This window comes from Setaria italica, chromosome VIII, assembly GCF_000263155.2.
Source record: "Setaria italica strain Yugu1 chromosome VIII, Setaria_italica_v2.0, whole genome shotgun sequence".
NCBI lineage: Eukaryota > Viridiplantae > Streptophyta > Magnoliopsida > Poales > Poaceae > Setaria > Setaria italica.
Window position 1 is genome coordinate 1,641,012 of NC_028457.1, and position 19,579 is coordinate 1,660,590.

The window sequence follows — 19,579 nt, forward strand, 5'->3', positions numbered from 1 at the left end:
GTTGTGCTTTGTGCAGGGATAGAGCTGCTGTAGTTGCGTTTCCTCCTGACTGGTGCTGACGGCGCACCGTTCGTTCAGCTTGCGTTGCGCACGCCCTTCCTCCCGTGGATGGCCCGGTTAAAACTTGCAGATGAGTATGGGCGACAAGGGACCTGGGCCCAAACTCGACTGGAGCCCGTACGGGCCTGTCCCAACAAGCAGGCCGGAATGGAGGTTATTCACGGGCTAATTAGCAGCGGAAGACCGGCCCATCAAAACCTGCTGCGACGGACGCGAGTGGGCCGATGTTTTCAGTTTCAAGAAAAAAAACAGCAGAAGCAGGCCCTCTTCTGTCTGTTTGGTGCTGCTGCGCTGTCACCAGCCCATCGGATCGCTTTGTCCGTTTCCTTCTCGGTGACGGCAGCACGGCACCACCGTTCGTCGCACCCTCCAAATCGACACGAAACTGATGTTGAGACGAGCACGACGTCGTCGTAGCGTAGCTGCGTAGGATAGGAGCACTGCCGGGTCTGTTCCGCTCCATGTTTTCCTCTCCAAAACCTTAGCCCTCATCGACCGACCCATGAAGACGACGATCGGGCTCGTGGTCCTCGCGGCCGCCGTCGCGGCGGCGGCGGCGTTCCTATCGTCCCTCGACGACTCGCGGCGCGACGACGGCGTGCCGGTGCTAGAGATACGTGGTGGCGGCGGCTTGGAGCTGATCCCGTTGGACGGCGGCGCCACGGGGCCCGAGAGCGTGGCGTTCCACGACGCCACCGGCGACGGCCCGTACACGGGCGTGTCGGACGGGCGGGTCCTCAGGTGGCTCCCGGCCGAGCGCCGCTGGGTCGAGCACTCGTCCTCCTGCGCGCCGGAACTGTAAGTCCATCTTTCGCCTGCAATCCATCAGTTTTCTTCCAACCCGCTCTCTGTTGAACGACCTTCCATGACGCAATTCAGATGCTGCTAGTACAGTTGCGCTTTTGAATTGATTGGAATTGATGTCAGGTTGGGTGGTGCGACATCCATTGTGCAAAAAGCTGCTCTCGCTCTGGTCTTTGTCTCATCAAATCGTGTAATCGCCAAGATAATAAGTGGCGCCTGTCATCGCACCGATGAGGCCATGCAACCAAACACTGCAATCCTATCTCCTCTTGTCTCGATGCACGGTCACGTCGGCAGCCCCCAACCATATAGTACAGTACCCACATGAAAATGCAGCATGGTGGTGGACACACGCAGGTACAGCGTTTCAAGTGACGAGTTAAAACATCAGAGGAAATTAGCAGTTGCAACGGTGAGACAGCAACAGAACATGTACTGACGTACGAATTCAGTAGGACCGTCAGGCGGGACACCCGTCTCCCTCCCAGCGATTACCGTGGATCGGATCGGATGGCAGAGAGCCACGCGCATTAACGTCGTGCCAGTGGCTGCTCCACATCAGGCCACGCCCCATGCTCCATCCTCTGCTTACATATAGCTCAGAGGTCAGAGCCCTAGCTCGTCAGGTCAAGCAATGCCACGCTGGTAGTAGCTCACCTAAAGCAAATCTGCACCAGCCTGCGTCGTTGCACAGTGCACAATTTACTCTGCTGCCTCCCTGCTTCTTCTTCGTCTCCGTCTCTGGCGGCGATGCGCGCGGAGGTGGTGGTGCTCGTCGCGGCCGCGGCCTTCCTGTCGCTCGACTCGCTCAGCGACGTCAGGCGGCTCGAGATAGGGAACGGTGACGTCGAGCTGGTCCCGCTCGACGGCGCCGCGGGGCCGGAGAGCATCGTCTTCGACAAGACCGGCGAGGGGCCGTACACGAGCGTGTCGGACGGGCGGGTCCTCAGGTGGCTGGCGGAGGAGCGGCGGTGGGTGGAGCACTCCTGCTCGGCGCCGGAGCTGTAAGTGTGCTCATCTTTATCCATGCAAGGCTACTAGCCCTCCCTCTGTGTTCATCTCTGGTATCGTATACATGGTAGCTCTTGCGATGTGCAGTTCAAAGCTAACGGTTGGGCCGTATAAGTAACGCTGAAACTGGCATGATCTCGACATCCTCTCCGTGGAAACTGATTGAAAGGTTCTGGGCATAAATGACTCGATTTTGACATCATTCCCAGGGGCACAACAACATACAGTACTCTTTTCTTCTTCTTCTTCTTTTGCCCCTGGCAGTAGGATGCCATTCAGTTGGGCAGGTTCAGGGTTTCCCAGACTTGGAGTGAAGGATCCTAAGCCGAAAATTGTCAACCAAACCTGAGAAACCAGATAGCCTCTGATGCTATAAGTTTTCAGTATCTCTCTTTTGCTGATAATGAAGTAATGGTCTAATTCCAAGCACAGATAATGAGCAAGATAATACTCCAACCTTTTATGCCAATCTCCATCCATCATGGTAGCTCTCTGTTGCGCTCCCAGCAATGCAAACTCAAATATTCAAAGCTATGATTATGGTTGGGGCGTCAAATTAATGGTGCATAAAACACTGATCGTGCCATCTTCCCTGCTGAAAATGACTGAAGAACTCATCGTATGACTCCATCGGACACCATGTCTTGGACAGAGTACACCATGCCAATATTTTTTCTCTCCGGTCACCCACCTCACTGGTATGCAATTAATAAGGTTAAGTGATTTTGCAATTTGGAGTTAAGGGTCCTAAGCTGTTAGCTGTATTCGAGCTACTTTCTTCTGTTAAGAAGAGGTGAAAGTGGCCAAGCCTTGTAGAATTTAGCTTCCGGTTCACTTTATTTTTAACTTTAATTTGCCTAATACTCTATTGATAAAAAAAATACAAATCATATATTTTTTCGAGGATTCAAACTTTTATGACCAACCCCTGGTCAAATTATACTATGTATTAGTACATAAAAGTATGTTTCGAAATGCTATATCACACTGTTGTTTATGTAGCTATGATAGATATCCTTTGAGAGCAAACATGGTGAAAAGGTCTTATTTTTTACGTGGACGAAATAAGAAAAACATCCTTCTTCTTTGAGCAGTTTAATGATGTAAACAGAGAGCTGATTGATGATTGAGATGCAGTAAACAGTGTGCAGTAGTAGTCGATTATTCATTCTAGGCAAAGCACCGCAGCTCATTGATGTCTGTAATTAACAAGTGCAGGTTGGACAGTTGCAGAGGCTCTCAGGACCCGGGCCGGGAGCACGAGTGTGGGCGCCCACTGGGCCTCAAGTTCAACAACGAGACGGGGGAGCTGTACGTCGCGGACGCGTACCATGGGCTGAGAGTGGTCGGGCCGGATGATCACGTGTCCAGGCCGCTGGTGCCGGAGTGGCAAGGGAGCCGCCCGTTCAGCTTCGCCAACGGCATCGAGATCGACTACGAAACCGGAGCCATCTACTTCACCGAGACCAGTACAAGGTTTCAGAGAAGGTGAATGCATCATCTTGGAACTTTAAATTTATGTGCTTACTGTTTCCTTTTCACCTCAGTTTGATGATCTGAGGTGTCCATTGACCATGTTTACTGAAATTCATCTGCAGGGAGTTTTTGAACATTGTTATATCGGGTGACAATACTGGTAGATTGTTAAAATATGACCCAAAGAGCAATCAAGTGGAAGTCTTGGTTGATGGTTTATCTTTCGCCAATGGCTTGGCAATGAGCAAAGATGGCACATACTTGCTCCTAGTAGAAACCACAACCGGCAAGATTCTAAGGTACTGGATCAAGACACAAAAAGCTTCGATCCTAGAAGAAGTTGTGCAGCTACCTTGGTTTCCGGATAACATCAAGATGAGCCCCAGAGGAGGGTTCTGGGTTGGTCTCCATGCCAAGAGAGGGAAGATCGCCGAGTGGTCGATTTCTTACCCTTGGGTAAGGAGATTGATACTGAAGTTGCCGATGCGCCATGTCCAGCGTGCCTCCTGGCTCTTGAATCAGCTTGGCCGTCAGGTTATAGCGCTGAGGTTGAGCGAGGATGGGAAAACAATAGAGGCGGTTAGTGTTCACGGTGCTATTCAAAAGGTTTTCAAGTCAGTCAGCGAGGTGGAAGAAAGGAATGGAAGCTTATGGATTGGCTCTGTCATGTCACCTTTTCTTGGAGTATATAGATTGTAGAAGCATTTGGATTGTATGATTGAATATGCAACGTGTATATGCGTATATGGTAGTCGTTTAATAGAATAACATTATACACGTGTATATGCATATTTTTCCCACCATATAATCAAATTTATTTGCAATTATTCTCGGGTTTGGACTTAAAACCCCAAAACAAACTTTCCAAGCATGGGCCCAGTTCAGGATTGTGTGTTAGGGAAATTCAGGGCCGAGCTTGCCCAATGCATCATACATCATTGATCAGATGCTCATGATTTTTGGTATTTTTCAGTGTTACTAGGTTTTGGGCCAATGGCCCAGGTTAAGCCCAAATCACACGAGCTAAAAAGAAATCTTTACTGACTGAAACCTGGTTGTAGCAGCGATCAGTCATTGAGCCACGCCAAAAAAAAAAATCACTGTCTGATTGAAAATGGACAATCGACAGTAAAACATCAGCCTCCTCAGTCACAATTGTAAATAAAAATCTGTTGTTCTAGACTCTTCACCAATAGTCCGTATGGCAAGTGGCACAGCAACTCGTGCAGCAACTTGCACTGCTACTGCCTACTTTTGCCAAGAGAGGAGGTTTTGTCAAACGATAATGCACATAGAGGGGAAAAGTTAGGGAGAAAGTCAATGCTCACTTGTCACTTTGTTCATATGGAAAATGCACAAATATGCAATATTCTTTCTCTCCTTTTTAATTTTATTTGGATACTTTAAACAATTTCATAATTTGGCAAACTTGTACGAAAGATGGATCAAGGGCAATATTTGGGTTCAGCTGAAAACCATGAGGCAAATTTGAATGAAAATTCTCTAAATTGGACAACTTTTATGCGTTGTATGACTTTTTATGGATTCAATTTGACTCCAAAAAATGTGAGGAAATTTCAGCAATCTTCATTGCATTGGATCCGTTGCTTTGCCAAATTATCAATGCGCCATGTTCTGTATCAATTTTCGGTCTCAAATTGAAATACAAAATCTGGTAAAAAACAATTTTGGGATGTTTTTCCTTCTAAACAAACAATACACTGAACAATTAGCACGAAGGTCATTACACTAACACGCATCCATTTACACCATCAGATCAGTTTGATAAAAACAATCCTTGAATGGGTGAATCATCAACACTAACTCAAAAAAAAAAAACAAATCCACCAACAAGGAAAGTATCACCGAGCTTATTTAATTGCCTAATACTACTTGCACCCACCAGCACCATAGATAGGAACGATATGAATGACAATCATCAACCCAACTGGCAAGATGGTAAGTTATATTCAGCCAAGCATATTTTCACACATCAAATTTTGAAACTGCAGTAAGAAATCAGTTTGGAATCAATTTGCAAGCTAAAATTCTTACACTTTTTCAATATATCAACGCTCTCCAATCTGATTCTATATATATATATTTGATATTACATATATAATTCTTTATACCCAACAACTCAGATCTAGCTAGAGGGTTATTTAGCGCTGCAAGGGCGCGCGTGATTCTAGTCTAAATAGAGAGTTCGATGAAGTGAAATTTAAGCCAAATATGTCGAATAGCATAAGAATGTGACGGAAGTCGTACGCAATCTATCCTCGCCTGTCGCCTGAGAGTTGAGATAACTTGAAAGTGTCTTTGTCCAACTTAAACAAACTGACTGATAGATTGCGATTCCTTTTTATTTTTCGAAAAAAACATAAACTGCGATTCCTCACGGTCCGTTTTGGTGCGATTGGGCGGCTCAAGCGATGGATTCGAGATCACAAGTCAACTGAAACCATGTTCAGCAGGCGCAAGTGCGGTGAAAAGCTGAAATTAAACAATTTAAAATTTGCTGCTATCCTTTGAACTAGTACTACAATGCCTTGACGTTGATGGTACTTAATTATCTCTCATAAACGAGCTTATCCGACGCACGACGGCGGCGACGGTGGTGGCACAGCAGCAAACGACATGATGATGGCGCGGCGGCGGCGTTTTGGCGGGCCGCTGCGGCTCCAGCCGACGCCGTCACGAGACACGAGGCAGCAGCCGGAGCAGCGCGCGTATGAACAACACTAGAACAGCTGAATAGCGGCTTCATTTATTAGCTTAGATGTGCCCCCCACCCCACTCCCCCCCTCTCTCTATATACATCTTTCTTGGGGCTCTCCTCGATTATAGATGGTCATAAGGTACAGGGCTTGTGGGCCAGCCCACGGCACGGGAATTTAGCCCGGTACCAGCCCGGCTCGGCACGATCTTAGTTGTGCTCGGGCTGGCTCGGCTCGTCCTTAGTGCAGGGCCTGGGCCGCTGCGTCAGCCCGTGGGCTAGCTCGGTCTGGCACGATTAACGTCCTGTCAGGGCACGATGGAGGCACACTTGGGCACATTTAAGCGCGTTTAGTTGTAATTTGTATATGTGTTTGTATGTGCATTATCTCTGAATATATATGTATATATGTTTGTATGTACAATACCTCTAAATTTTTGCCTTCGAAAATTTAATTTGATGAGGGATTTTTTTTAAGCTGAGCCGGGCTAGAGTGGGCATGATGGGCCTTCATGGGCCTGATGGGCCACCAGGCCAGCCCGGCACGACTAATAGCCCTTAGTGCTGGGCCTGGGCCGCTGCTTCGACCCATGGGCTGGCACGACACGACATGGTTATTATCCAAGCCGCACCGTGCTGGGCCTAAACGAGTTGAGCCGAACCGTGCTCGGGCCAGGCTGGGCCGGGCCGCCTGTTTGGCCATATCCTCGATCTCCTTGCATGTCCAAGCCGATAGGCAGAGGTCGGTGATTGTATTTCGTGAGGCAGTGGTTGGTGCTGGATGGCGGATGGTGGCAAGAGCAACGAGGTAGAGGTTTCAGCTCGATCGCTGCGATCCCTGCGACGATCCATGCGGTCCTTGAAGACAAAGGAAGCGAGTGCCAAGGAGCAGTCTGAGATCTTGAAGCTGAAGAGGGAGGTGAAGGCTCTCATGACGTAAGGCGGCGGTGGAGGCCTAGGCCCAGCCAGCTGTCGGAAAGAAGAGGAAGAAGAAGATGATCAAGACGCCGGTGCCACGGGCGTTCATCGAGTAAGTACATGATCTTAAACCCTCACAAGCCCCTTGATGGTTTCCTTGAGGAGGAGCTGCCCAATCGTACTCAGAAGTTCCGCGAATTCTATACCCAAGAAAAGGCTATCTCTGACAAGATACTGGACTACGAGGAGACTCTCATTAAGCAGTTCCGTAAAAAGGATTATACGAAGGTCGAGATCACCGATCAAGGGCTCGTTTGGTAGAGCTGCTGATGTGGCTTCTTTAGTGGAGCAGCTTTTTTTAGCTCCGGTTTGTCTGGTTGAGAAAATATTTGGTAAAACGGCTTCTCCAAATGAATAGGAAGGTGAAATATCCATAATACCTATGTTTTTTTTACTTTTTTTCTCTTCTCTTCTTTTATTTTCCTTTTTCCCTTTTCCCTTCCTTCCCCGTCTCCAGCCGTAGTCGGTCACTTGGCACTGCGGCCTCCGCCTGCCCGCGGGCCCTCCACCGAGGGCAAGGATGGGAAACGAAAAGAGGAGCCACGGGGAGCTGTTTTTTTTTCCTCCTCCTCCCTCTTCCGACTCCTCTCAGCACAAGACGTGGGGCTCCGACGACGAAGCTATTTCGCATCCTCCCGTTTGGCAGGGCTTCAGGAAGTCGTGCCAAAGGGGGCCTAAGTAGTCTCACTGTCCAGCTCCCCAAATTAATCTAGGTGTATATATCTTCTTGTACTAGCGATTGATTCCCATGTTATTTACCGTCCTATACTGATGCATATATGCTATTTATTGTCCTGATGATGTTGTTATAACACCTTGCTACTGGTGATCCTCATGTTATAAATTTACCAGCTAGTTTGCAATCGTAACCGTACTGATGGATGTGTTTTATATATGCTGTAAATGGTAGGTTGCAAATATTACTGTTGGAACAGCAAGTCTTAGTAGAGATTCCTATCCAACCTTTTACCATGCTGTTCTGTTTCTGCAGTCAGTTCTCAGTTCGTGGTCCTAATCTATTTGGCCTTACTACAATGCAAGCCACACGGGTGAGAGTTATCCATTATTTCAGTTCTCAGTTCATGCTAATCTCTTTGCCGTTACAATGCAAGTTTTGGGAACAAACTGTGGGGGGGATCCGTAGATGCAGTCGAAGAGAGAAGGGGAAAATAAGATGAATTAGGTTTTACCTCACTGCCTCAAGTAGGAAGCATAAAGTGATATGATGCAGGATTTGCAATTGTTAACTGACTACTGACCATGGTGATGTTGCCAGGCCAAGGCACCAAGCTAATGTTTTGCGTGCAGCAAAATTTTGTGTTGTTCATGTCGTCAGTTGGGGTGAGTTGAATTGGCTTTCGTATAACTTAACCAAACTCCGATAGACATCTGCTTCACGATTCGTTTTTCTTTACCATGTGCCATCAGCAGCTACTCAGCTGGCTCAATGCATCTGAGATGACGACTTGAAAAGTCAACTGAAAACATGCCCCCGATGCGGTGAAAAAGTTAAAAACAACTCGTTGACGTTGATGTAACTAGGAGTCATCATAGACGAGCTTATCCGAGCCCCCACAAAAGCAATGTGAGGTGGAGCCGTTTGGCCTTGAATCTTGTGGGCCAGGCTGACGGCGAAAGTTCGTTACGCTAGAGGACCACTGCTCGCCGTGGCGGCGCGCCGGCGTCTGCTCAACTGGTCTAAGGCCCTGTTTGGGAGAGGGGTGCTAAAATTTAGCCTTGGGCTAAAATTTAGCCCCCTCAAATGAAAGGGCTAAAGTTTAGCACCTTGGGTGTTTGGAAAGAGGGCTAAAGTTTAGCACCTCTTCTGTAAAATGTCCCTTTTGCCCCTGCTGTGCTGCCCCTCCCACCGTTTTCCTCTCAGCTGGAGTTCAGCAGGGGCTTCTTGGGTGGCCGCGGGGCGCAAGCCGCCAGCAGCAGCGTCGCCGGCGAGCGCGCCGAGGAGGCGGCGGAACGCGGCGGCAGGGCAGGGGATGAGCCGGCGCGGCGCGGATCCGGCTGCAGCGGCAGTGGCGAGGCGGACTGCTCTGGCATCACGGTGGACCTCTCGGACGAGTCCGCCTTCGCCGTCAAGTGGGCCGTCAAGAACTACCTCCGCCCCAGGGATGCCGTCGTGCTGCTCCACGTCCGCCCCACCTCCGTGCTCTACGGCGCCGACTGGGGCTCCATCCCGGTCTCCGTCGACGACGAGCCCGACGCCGGCATCGCCGAGGGCGCGGCGCGTGCCGCGGCCACCTTCGGGGAGGAGGAGACCGAGCTCGTCACGGAGCAGCACCAGAGGCGGCGGTGCCGAGGCCGGGCACCAGATGAGGATGGCACATTCGATCCGGCAGCGGCAGCGGTGGCGGGGCCGGTCGGGGCGCGGGGCGCAGCGGGCGGCGGGCGGGCAGCGCGGGCGGCGGAGGCCGGGCGGCGCGGGCGGCGGAGGCCGGGCGGCGGCGTGGCGGGCGGCGCGGGCGGCGGAGGCCGGGCGGCGGCTAGGCGGGCGGCGGGCGAGCGAGCGGTGCGGGCGGCGGCGCGGCGGGCGGCGGGCGGGCGGCGCGGGCGGCGGCGAGGCGAGCGGCGGGCGGCGGAGGTTGGGCGGCGGCGCAGCGGGCGGGCGGCGCGGGCCACAGAGGCCGGGCGCGGAGGAGAGAGAGGAGCGTGGGGGAGGAGAGAGGGGAGGGTACCGGTGGAAAAATGGAGGAGGGGGACCACTTTTAGCACTTCTAGTCAATTTTAGCACCTCTTGGAGGGCTAATGGATTATGGGGGGCTAAAATTTAGCCCCTCCATTTTAGCCTAGGTGTTTGGGAGGAGGAGAGGCTAAAAGTGACTAAAATGGGGGTGCTAAAATTTAGCACCCCCTCCCAAACACCCCCTAAGTCCCATTTCTTTCGTGAAAATAAGCGAGAATCGCACTAAATATTTTGCTTATTTCCATCAATTTTTACTCATGTGATAAGCTCATTTAAAAATTTAAATTACGAGAGGTGGTGGAAAACGAGAAGCGAAAAAATCTTCATTTAGATTCAAATCGTGGTTACAAGAATCGTATCAACCATGGCCCAAGTCGAGCTGCCTCCGTGCCGGCTACGAAACCAACCCGTTCAGATGAGGATACAAGAAGGTGTCAAGTCATTTCCATGTCACATTTCGGCGGTTTCCTTCCTTAATTAAGGCCAAAGCAGCCGCCACCGTCCCCTAAACCCCCGTGCTCCCCCCCTGAGTCCGCCGACGAGACCCACCCCGACGACCATGGCCGCCTCCGCTAAACCCTTCTGCTCCACCACCCAACAACCCCCTACCCCCATCGCCAACCGCCTGCCATCCCCATCCCAACCCCCAGCCCTCTCCTCGCGCGCCGCCCCCCGCTTCGCCCATGGCCTCTCCGCCGCCGCGGGCGTCAGGGCGAGCCCCAGCGCCCGCCGCCTCCGCGCGCTGGCCCGGCCCATCCGGGCGTCGTCTCAGCACCAGCAGCAGCAGCAGCTGCCGCGGCGGCGGCCCGAGTACGTCCCGAGCCGCATCGACGACCCCAACTACGTCCGCATCTTCGACACCACGCTCCGCGACGGGGAGCAGTCCCCGGGCGCCACCATGACCAGCGCCGAGAAGCTCGTCGTCGCGCGCCAGCTCGCCCGCCTCGGCGTCGACATCATCGAGGCCGGCTTCCCGGCCTCCTCCCCCGACGACCTCGACGCCGTGCGCTCCATCGCCATCGAGGTCGGCAACACCCCCGTCGGGGAGGAAGGGCACGTGCCCGTCATCTGCGGCCTCTCGCGGTGCAATAGGAAGGACATTGACGCAGCCTGGGAGGCCGTCAGGCACGCGCGGCGCCCGAGGATACATACTTTCATCGCCACCAGCGAGATCCATATGCAGCACAAGCTCAGGAAGACGCCCGAGCAGGTGGTGGCGATTGCCAGGGAGATGGTGGCGTACGCCCGTAGCCTGGGATGCCCTGATGTCGAATTCAGCCCCGAGGACGCTGGAAGGTATTGCTATTAATTGCAAATTTTGTTGATCATTCATCTCAATTTGCTTGGATAAGGTCCGAATGTTTGGTACCTGAAACTTTAGCATGTTCTGAAACTTCCATCTGACTTAACTAAGTTCTCAAATCAACCGATAATATCTGTGCAGTTATGCACCAAAGTGGTCCAAATTTAACGGCAAAGTGATTGCTACTTGTTGAATACTACTGAGCTTCTTCTAGCTTGCAAAGTAGCATCACTTGGTGGGGAAAAAGGTGGTGGGGTACTATCTACATTTTGGAAGCTGACTTTATTAACAAATCAAAACAGGGTAATAGTTGGTGACTACCGAAATTTTGTTGTTATGTTCAACCATAAGTAAACTTGTAAGCTTGCTTATTGGCGGATTTGAATTATATATATTTTTTCTCCTTGGCCAGTTCACTGTCACAAAAGGAATACACACAGTAAGCTCATGCTAGGACACCCACAATTTTTTTATAGTATTTACAAACAAAAAGATCCCATTTTCTGGTGTCCACAAGGCTGTGGCATGATAAATTTCACTTCGCCATCCAGGTCAAATAGAGAGTTTCTGTATCATATACTAGAGGAAGTCATAAAAGCTGGAGCTACAACTCTCAACATCCCGGACACTGTTGGATACACTCTTCCTTATGAATTTGGGAACTTGATTGCTGACATAAAGGCAAACACTCCTGGAATTGAAAATGCTATCATTTCCACTCATTGCCAGAATGACCTTGGCCTTGCGACTGCCAACACATTAGCGGTACTACCTTTTCCTTATTTATTTCCATTTTTATACGATCTATTATCAATGGCCTAATCTTAAACCAGGTTACTAATTTGACTTAACTTTAGGGTGCTCGTGCAGGAGCGCGTCAGTTAGAGGTGACTATTAATGGTATTGGTGAAAGAGCCGGAAATGCATCTTTGGAGGAGGTGAGCTCATGTACTAGTCATATTATGTGCTGACATACCTTACGGAATAGTCAGATAGGCTGTGAAAAGGAATATGAATTTTTTGTTTGTACATGCCTAATATTTTCTGGCCTCATTTTCAGGTTGTCATGGCAATTAAGTGTCGTGGGGAACTCTTAGATGGTCTATATACTGGAATCAATTCCCAACATATTACTTTGACGAGCAAAATGGTACAATAATTGTTTCTTCTCTTGTTTATTTTCCTTTTGGTCTCTTTTACATTTTCCAGATGACTGAAATTTCTGGCGCAATGGTCTTATTATTTTAGGTACAAGAGCACAGTGGACTTCATGTACAACCACACAAAGCTATTGTTGGTGCCAATGCCTTTGCTCATGAAAGTGGAATCCATCAGGTAAACATATTTGCAGTCTCCTTTACTACATCAGCTTATTGGACTTATAGACTTATAGCAGTTGTGGGTTGGTTGTTTTTAAATCCATAGGATTTCTCCTTTACACCTCCTCGGTAGTTGTTCGCAACATGTAAATCACTATTCTTACCATTGTGATGGATCAGTCTTGGCTTCACCTTGCATCATTGCTCTCAGCCTCTGAGATATATAATTTTTATAGCTGATGATCACATTGATATATGATTTAACTATAATTAGTTGTGTTGGTTATAGACTAGAATGGTTCTGCATGTCAATTTTCTTCTGTTTTGATTTTTGCAGGATGGGATGCTTAAATATAAAGGAACTTATGAAATAATATCACCTGATGATATTGGTTTAACTCGTGCAAATGAATTTGGAATTGTTCTTGGGAAACTCAGGTATCATGCAACACGCCTTCCCCTCTTTAGCTCACTTTCTCAAAAAAATAAATAAATTATGTTGTGATGTTTCTCCAGGAGATTTCTCTCATCAACTTGTTTTTTATTTACTGATTTGGTGGTCATGCTCCTACTAAGGAGCCCCAAATGCTTACATTTTGAATGCAAATAGGTGTTAGCAGTCTATTGGTGGCATGTGTACAATAAGTGTTAAAAAAGTATGGTAGTAGGGTATGATGTAAAGCATTACACTACGGTCATGACCTAGATTCTAGAATTCTATCATTATGCTATGACATGCTATATTCTTGAACTGGACCTTGATTGTTTGGCGTGTAAGAGCTTTTTAATCAAACATTTAGTCGTGTTTATGCTTCTAGGATGGTTTTGTCCTCAAATGCAATATATTTTCATACACTTCTAGGTTAGGTGAATTGGATATTTTGTGCTCAAATGCAATTATGCAGGCATACATCGATAAATTAGGTCAAATTTGATAATCTCATTCATAGTAATGTTTTCTGTTCTTGTTTTTCCAGTGGAAGGCATGCCGTGAGATCTAAGCTAGTGGAGGTACATCTTAGATATTTTCTTTGTTTCTAGTCACAACTAGAGTTCTTCTGTTTCAATTATTAGTGTTACCAGATGACATCATCATTGTTCATCTTGTAGCTTGGATATGAAATCAGTGACAAGGAATTCGAGGACTTCTTTAAACGGTACAAAGAGGTTGCAGAGAAAAAAAAGGTGAGGCTTTTCCAAAGTACTTGCTCTATTGCTACATTTTATTATTATCTATCTAAACATTGCATTCATTGATTAATAACTTTCACCTTCTTTTATTTTCGCCATCTCACCATGTTATCCTACACCAGTACACCTTTTTATTGGATCATTACATTTCCTTGGAGGGCTACTTGCTTCCATGCTCATTGTTTATCAAATTGTTATTATAATATGCATCTGTCACTTCATACACGCACTATGCATGAAAACTCACCAGTTACTTCACCCTTTGTAGCGTGTAACTGATGAAGACATAGAAGCATTATTGTCAGATGAGATATTCCAGCCTAAGGTTATTTGGTCCCTTGCTGCTGTACAGGTATAGCTGAGCTGCAGTCGGCTAAACTTTGGTTGATAGGAACATGATATGCTAAGCTTGAAATGTTATGCGCTTCTTTGCAGGCAACATGTGGAACACTTGGTTTATCTACAGCAACTGTGAAACTGATAGCACCAGATGGAGAGGAGAAAATAGCATGTTGTGTCGGAACAGGCCCAGTCGATGCAGCTTACAAGGCTGTTGACGAAATAATCCAGGTTTGTTTCCGCCACATTTATTCACCTTTCTTGCACTGGTAGACTTTTTGTAATGGGATGGAATATTAAAATGCACTATTTTTTTGATAATAATGGAAATAGTATCTGGTGAACCGTTGGCATATTATCACCATGATAACCTGTTAAACTGCACAAATTTTATTAGGATTTGAGAATTTCAAGAGAAATGATACACGGGTTTTATAGTGGCATGACTTGTAGATTCCATGACTCGTCATAGTATCAAGTCTGAGAACGTTTTAGAAGCATAAGACGTGATGTGTCAGTTGTGCTACTTGGGAAGGTACCAAGGTTCAATTCAATGATGTGGTATCATACAATGTGAGATGACATAGATATTCTATTGACAACAGTTTCTGACTTAGTTAAAAATTGCGCGTGAAAAAATAACTAATCTAACATGTACTGAATATAACATGGCTTGTCTCTATCAATCTTGAGTAGATATACAAATGGACTAACCGGTGCAGCCAGGATTGGACCTAATGCATTGACTCAATTATTTTGTCTCATCGGTGATCATTTGATCAAGATCAAGAGAAATCTAATGGAACATACAATCTGCAGATTCCAACTGTTCTCCGAGAATATGGTATGACTTCAGTCACAGAAGGCATTGACGCAATTGCAACAACTCGAGTGGTTATCACTGGAGATGTGAGCAGCAACTCCAAGCATGCCTTGACTTCTTTGAATCGCTCCTTCAGGTTATAGCCCTTTCAAATCCGTTTTCATGTCTTTTATGCTCTCTTGCTATTTGTTACCTCATCTCTTGTGCTTGTTGACTTCAGTGGGAGTGGGGCATCAATGGACGTTGTTGTGTCCAGCGTCAGAGCTTACCTGAGTGCCCTGAACAAGATGTGCAGTTTTGCTGGTGCTGTAAAAGCCAGCAGCGAAGTACCTGAGAGCACAAGCGTTTAAAGCAAGGAGTGAGCTCGGCGTTCCCTTTGGTTCTCATATGGGCTGAGCGATGAAAGAGCTCTCGACCAACTCTTCAGAGCAACATTTGGTTTCAGTATAGGCTGGGTTAATATTGGGGTTTTCCCTTCGTCAGCGTGAAGATTGTGCCGTTCGTTTTGGAGGATCGGCTGCTTAGGACAGGCATGAAGATTTTGGCCTATGCAGTGTACAATTTGTATGTTATAGACCATACTTTATTGAAGGAAATAATACTAGGGTTCTATGTCTATCGACGATTTCACAACCCCCAAATCTGTCGTCTTTTCTGGTAATTGGGATTATAATGGATCGGATTTACCTCCTTTTTCCTTTTATATATACCCCTTTTGGCTCATTCTTCCATGTCTGAGGAATGCACTGTTCTTTTGGAGGGAGGCCTCTTTGGCTTAGAAGAGGCAGCAGCTTTTAGGCTTTTGCGGTGTTTTCTCCGTTATGCATCTAGATATATACTATATTTAGATGTATAGTAAAAAATATGCACCTAAAAAGACCTACAATTTGAAACAGTACAACCATAATAGTTGATCCATTGCTCCACTAAACCGAAGTCCCAAACGACCAAACGTCTTGCAAGGCGCACCTTGGCCTGATTTGAGCCAAGCTTAATGAAATTTCTCCTTCGTAATGATATGCTATTCAGGGTTCGTTTAGCACTGCTCTACCTCGTGCAAAAATAGCTATAGCTCTAGCTTTTCTGGTAAAGCAGTTTTTTCTGATTTTGACTTGTCTTTTTAGAAAACATTTGGTAAAACGGCTTCTCTTAACCTTTTATATTGAACGGAGGAGGTCAAATGTCTATTATGCCCTTGCACATATATAACACATGCACATATGATTTTACGTTTGGTTATCAATTGATAATATAATATATATGAAATAAAAATTAGTAATTTTAAACCTTATTTTTTTTTTCTTATTTCCACTTTTTTTCTTCCATTTTTTCTTTTTTAAACTTTTCTTTCGCTTCCTTCTGTTTCTCCTTGTTCCCGTTTCTTCTTTTTTTTATTCGATAGCAACCCGCGAGGCCGCGACTCTATCTCCGCGCCACCGCCTGCACCTACTATGGCAGAACCGTCTAGTTTAAACTGACTCAAGTATGCCGGTTAGGCTTTGGGCGTCCAACACGCTGCGTACTTGAATCAGTACGAAGACTCCACATTAATGTTTCATCCATACATCCAAGATCTCACACGTAGGAGCTTGTTACAGATATTACAGCTTTAAACAAATAATTTACAGCAACGGATTATTACGAACTATAAGAGAGTTACCTTAACATACAATACCAGTACCTAAGAGGGTTTTAAAAACAAATCACTTCGCTTAAAGTCAGAGACGGTAACATTATAAAAGCTTATTCAAACGAACGAGACTAAAAAGAGACACGTCGTGCCCACAACGTATTTCTCATCTTCTGGAGTCCTTCAAGCTTAGGCCATCTAATGACCTTCTTCAACTGCAACAAGATTACACAAACCCTAAGTACTAAAGTATTTAGCAAGACTAACCCGTCAACGGAAAAGACTCAAAGGATATGCAAGGTTTTCTTTGGGTTTCTTGTTGACTTGGGATAAGCTAGCAAAGCTTACTAAGAGTAGATCCTTAGAACATCTTTTATTACATGTTAGTTGCTAGACGGCTTATGTTTCAAAGTTTGGACTCCAAGCCAATACAAGCATGGTAACATCATACAACATTTATAAACATCATTAGCGAGCAACTTTACGATGATGGTCAGAGATCAAGCGGTATTCATATCCGAGAAGTGTGGTGATTCACATCCTACAGGAGATGGAGCTAACCAGACGACACGTGCACAACCCGTCGGATCGCACGTGGCAACTTTTCCCTCCTTGTCTTTCGTCACCTGAACTGAGCTCGCATAGCCCGAGGTCGTGTCCTCGTGTACATCATTGTCCAGTCAAAGGTCCCATGAGTTAATGCCCACGACCCCGCCCACCGGTCCACATCAAGCACGGCGAGTCACAGTTCAAAGTTCGGCACCTCAGAAGTACGTCAGTTTACCGGGTCCCACATACCGGCATGTGATTAGTGCGTTCAAAGCTTGACCTAAAGGCCACCAATCAAACGGGCCTTAGATCCATTATCCAGCAGGACCAAACTCTCAACTTCTTCATCAACATCCAACATCACCTTTTATCATGAGGCCAATGTCCTACCCGGCCTTTCATTAAACAAGTTGTTTTGCAATCTAACAAATTTTTGCATAAGTAACAGGGAATTACTTGACTTCTGCGACACTAACCTTTTATTCTTTTTGAACAGGTGGCAAAGATGTCCTTGTTAAGGTAGGAATGTTTAAAAGGACTCCACTCAACTCCTAGACTTAATGCACAATCATGAAATATAACAATTTGGACTCAAATTAGCAAGGTTAAATATGATTAAAGCACCGGAGCTTGCCTTGCTGCTCCTCGGGGTCAGTGGTCTTGACAACGAGTTCCAGGGCAGCTTCGGGAACTTGCTCTACCACGATCACGTCCTCGCCTTCTAGGGCTAGCTCGGATGGGATCTCCACGTACTCTACTTCCAGCGGCTCTGCTATACGGAAAGATGCAATGAATGATAAGTAAAATAAAATAACCATCCTCTTAATTTTATAAAGGCTAACCTATTCAAATAAGAGCTCCTTATATTTTTCATCAAGGAATAATTATAAATCAATTAAATAGGATTTATCCTAATTTTTAATCAAAGAAAAGAATTTAAAGGCATTTTAAATTCAATAAACCATTTTTATAAATTCTAAAAGGTCACTTATTTTTATTAACTATAAAATATATTTTAGTCCTTATTTTGAATTTTTTAAATTTTTTTATCTATTTAAGGAGGCAATTAAAGGAAATACATCCTAATTTTAAAAGAGGTTTAAATAAAGGAAAAGCAAAACATTTTCCTATGACATTTATGATTTTTATTGCATCACACATGAAAATATGAACTCAACAATTTCTACAAATAGTTATGAATTATGGAAGTTCAAAGAATGCATTTTCAAAACAAAACAGCCAAAACTTTGCACAAAACCTCCTGGCTTCTTCTAATTCCCGCCCGCGGTCCCTGGACTTCACAAAACAGAGCGCCCGGCCTTGACTGCGGCCTGGCGAGGTTGACCGGCGGGCCTGGCGAGGTTGACCGGCGGTGCCCTCGCCGGCGGCGAGCCTCACCCGCGACAAGAAGGACATGGCTCGGCTCGGCTTGGCGCAGAGTATCCACTGGTGGTGCTATTGGTGACAGACCGTCTCCCTCCCTTGCATCTTCTTGGCTGCTTGTCCACTCGTCGGATCACGAGCAGACCGTGCACACGTACGCGCCGCCGGCCGGGGCATGCAGATGGAGGTGGCGCGTCCGCCGGGAGTTTTCATGTTGCCGCACCAGATATACCACGAGACGCGGCCGGCGACAGCAGGAGGACCCCGCGTCACCGCACCCCACGAGTTCTACGACGGCTCGATGATGGCTACGCGCAGCGTGCCGGCCTCGGCCCGCGCCGTCGCAGGGGCCTGCCGCGGGCGGCGAGGAGGGGGAGGAGGACGGCGAGTCCGCCTGCGCGGTGTGCCTGGAGGGGTACGCGGCCGGCGACGCGCTGCGGACGATGCCGTGCGCGCACGACTTCCACGAGGGGTGCATCGTGGAGTGGCTCTCCGTCAGCCGGCTCTGCCGCTTCAGGCTGCCCACCCAGGCGGAGGAGGACGCCGCCCAAGCCCAACAGCCGCCGCGCCGCCTGGGATGACGAGACTATCGTGCCCGTGACCGGTAACTAGGAGGACTAACCGGCTAAACATCGGATGTTCGGATGCTAATTAGAAGGATTAAATATGAGCTAATTAGTTGCAGAATCCTGTGCTAATTCGCGAGACAAATCTATTGAGCCTATTTAATCCATCATTAGCAATAGTTACTGTAGCACCACATTGTCAAATTATGAACTAATTAGGCTTAATAGATTCGTCTCGCGAATTAGACTCCATCTGTGCAATTAGTTTTATAATTAATCTATATTTAATACTCTTAATTAGCATCAAATATTCGATGTGACGTGTGCTAAACTTTAAGGGGACGTTTTCTTCCACTAACTTATTTTTAGCACGTGTCACATTGAATGTTTAGATACTAATTAGGAGTATTAAACGTAGACTATTTAGAAAACCTATTACATAAGTGGAGAAATCTATTAAGCCTAATTAATCCATCATTAACAAATGTTTACTGTAGCAACACATTATCAAATCATGGACTAATTAGGCTTAATAGATTCGTCTCGCCGTTTAGATTCCACTTCTGTAATGGGTTTTGTAAATAGTCTACGTTTAATACTCCTAATGAGTATCTAGATATTCGATGTGACGGGTGCTAAAAATAAGTCAGTGAAAGAAAACAGGAAGTAAGTATCTCCAAACGGTACCTAATTTGGTTAGATGGGAAAAAAAGTGTGCTGATTAAATTCTTTGTCG

At 46.8% G+C, this 19,579-nt stretch overlaps 2 protein-coding genes across 4 annotated transcripts; both read left to right on the top strand.

Annotated features, from left to right (window-relative positions):
- The first annotated feature begins 482 nt into the window (after positions 1-482).
- On the top strand, positions 483-4,178 carry LOC101767011 (protein STRICTOSIDINE SYNTHASE-LIKE 10). 3 transcript variants are annotated; one of them, XM_004978583.4, is made up of 3 exons: positions 483-858; positions 3,094-3,363; positions 3,474-4,178. In XM_004978583.4, exons 1-3 carry the CDS (start codon positions 563-565, stop codon positions 4,048-4,050), a joined length of 1,143 nt encoding a protein of 380 aa, XP_004978640.1. In that variant the 5' UTR covers positions 483-562; the 3' UTR covers positions 4,051-4,178. The 3 variants fall into 3 exon arrangements, with proteins under 3 accessions (XP_004978640.1, XP_004978641.1, XP_022685120.1); XM_004978584.3 differs by lacking the exon at positions 483-858 and adding an exon at positions 1,467-1,868; XM_022829385.1 differs by lacking the exon at positions 483-858 and adding an exon at positions 1,928-2,573.
- A 6,033-nt stretch (positions 4,179-10,211) lies between these two features.
- Positions 10,212-15,438, top strand: LOC101767679 (2-isopropylmalate synthase A). Its single transcript, XM_004978585.3, has 12 exons — positions 10,212-11,036; positions 11,595-11,808; positions 11,901-11,981; positions 12,104-12,193; positions 12,292-12,378; positions 12,700-12,800; positions 13,340-13,373; positions 13,473-13,547; positions 13,822-13,905; positions 13,989-14,123; positions 14,712-14,851; positions 14,936-15,438. Exons 1-12 carry the CDS (start codon positions 10,300-10,302, stop codon positions 15,063-15,065), a joined length of 1,908 nt encoding a protein of 635 aa, XP_004978642.1. The 5' UTR covers positions 10,212-10,299; the 3' UTR covers positions 15,066-15,438.
- The last annotated feature ends 4,141 nt before the right edge of the window (positions 15,439-19,579 follow it).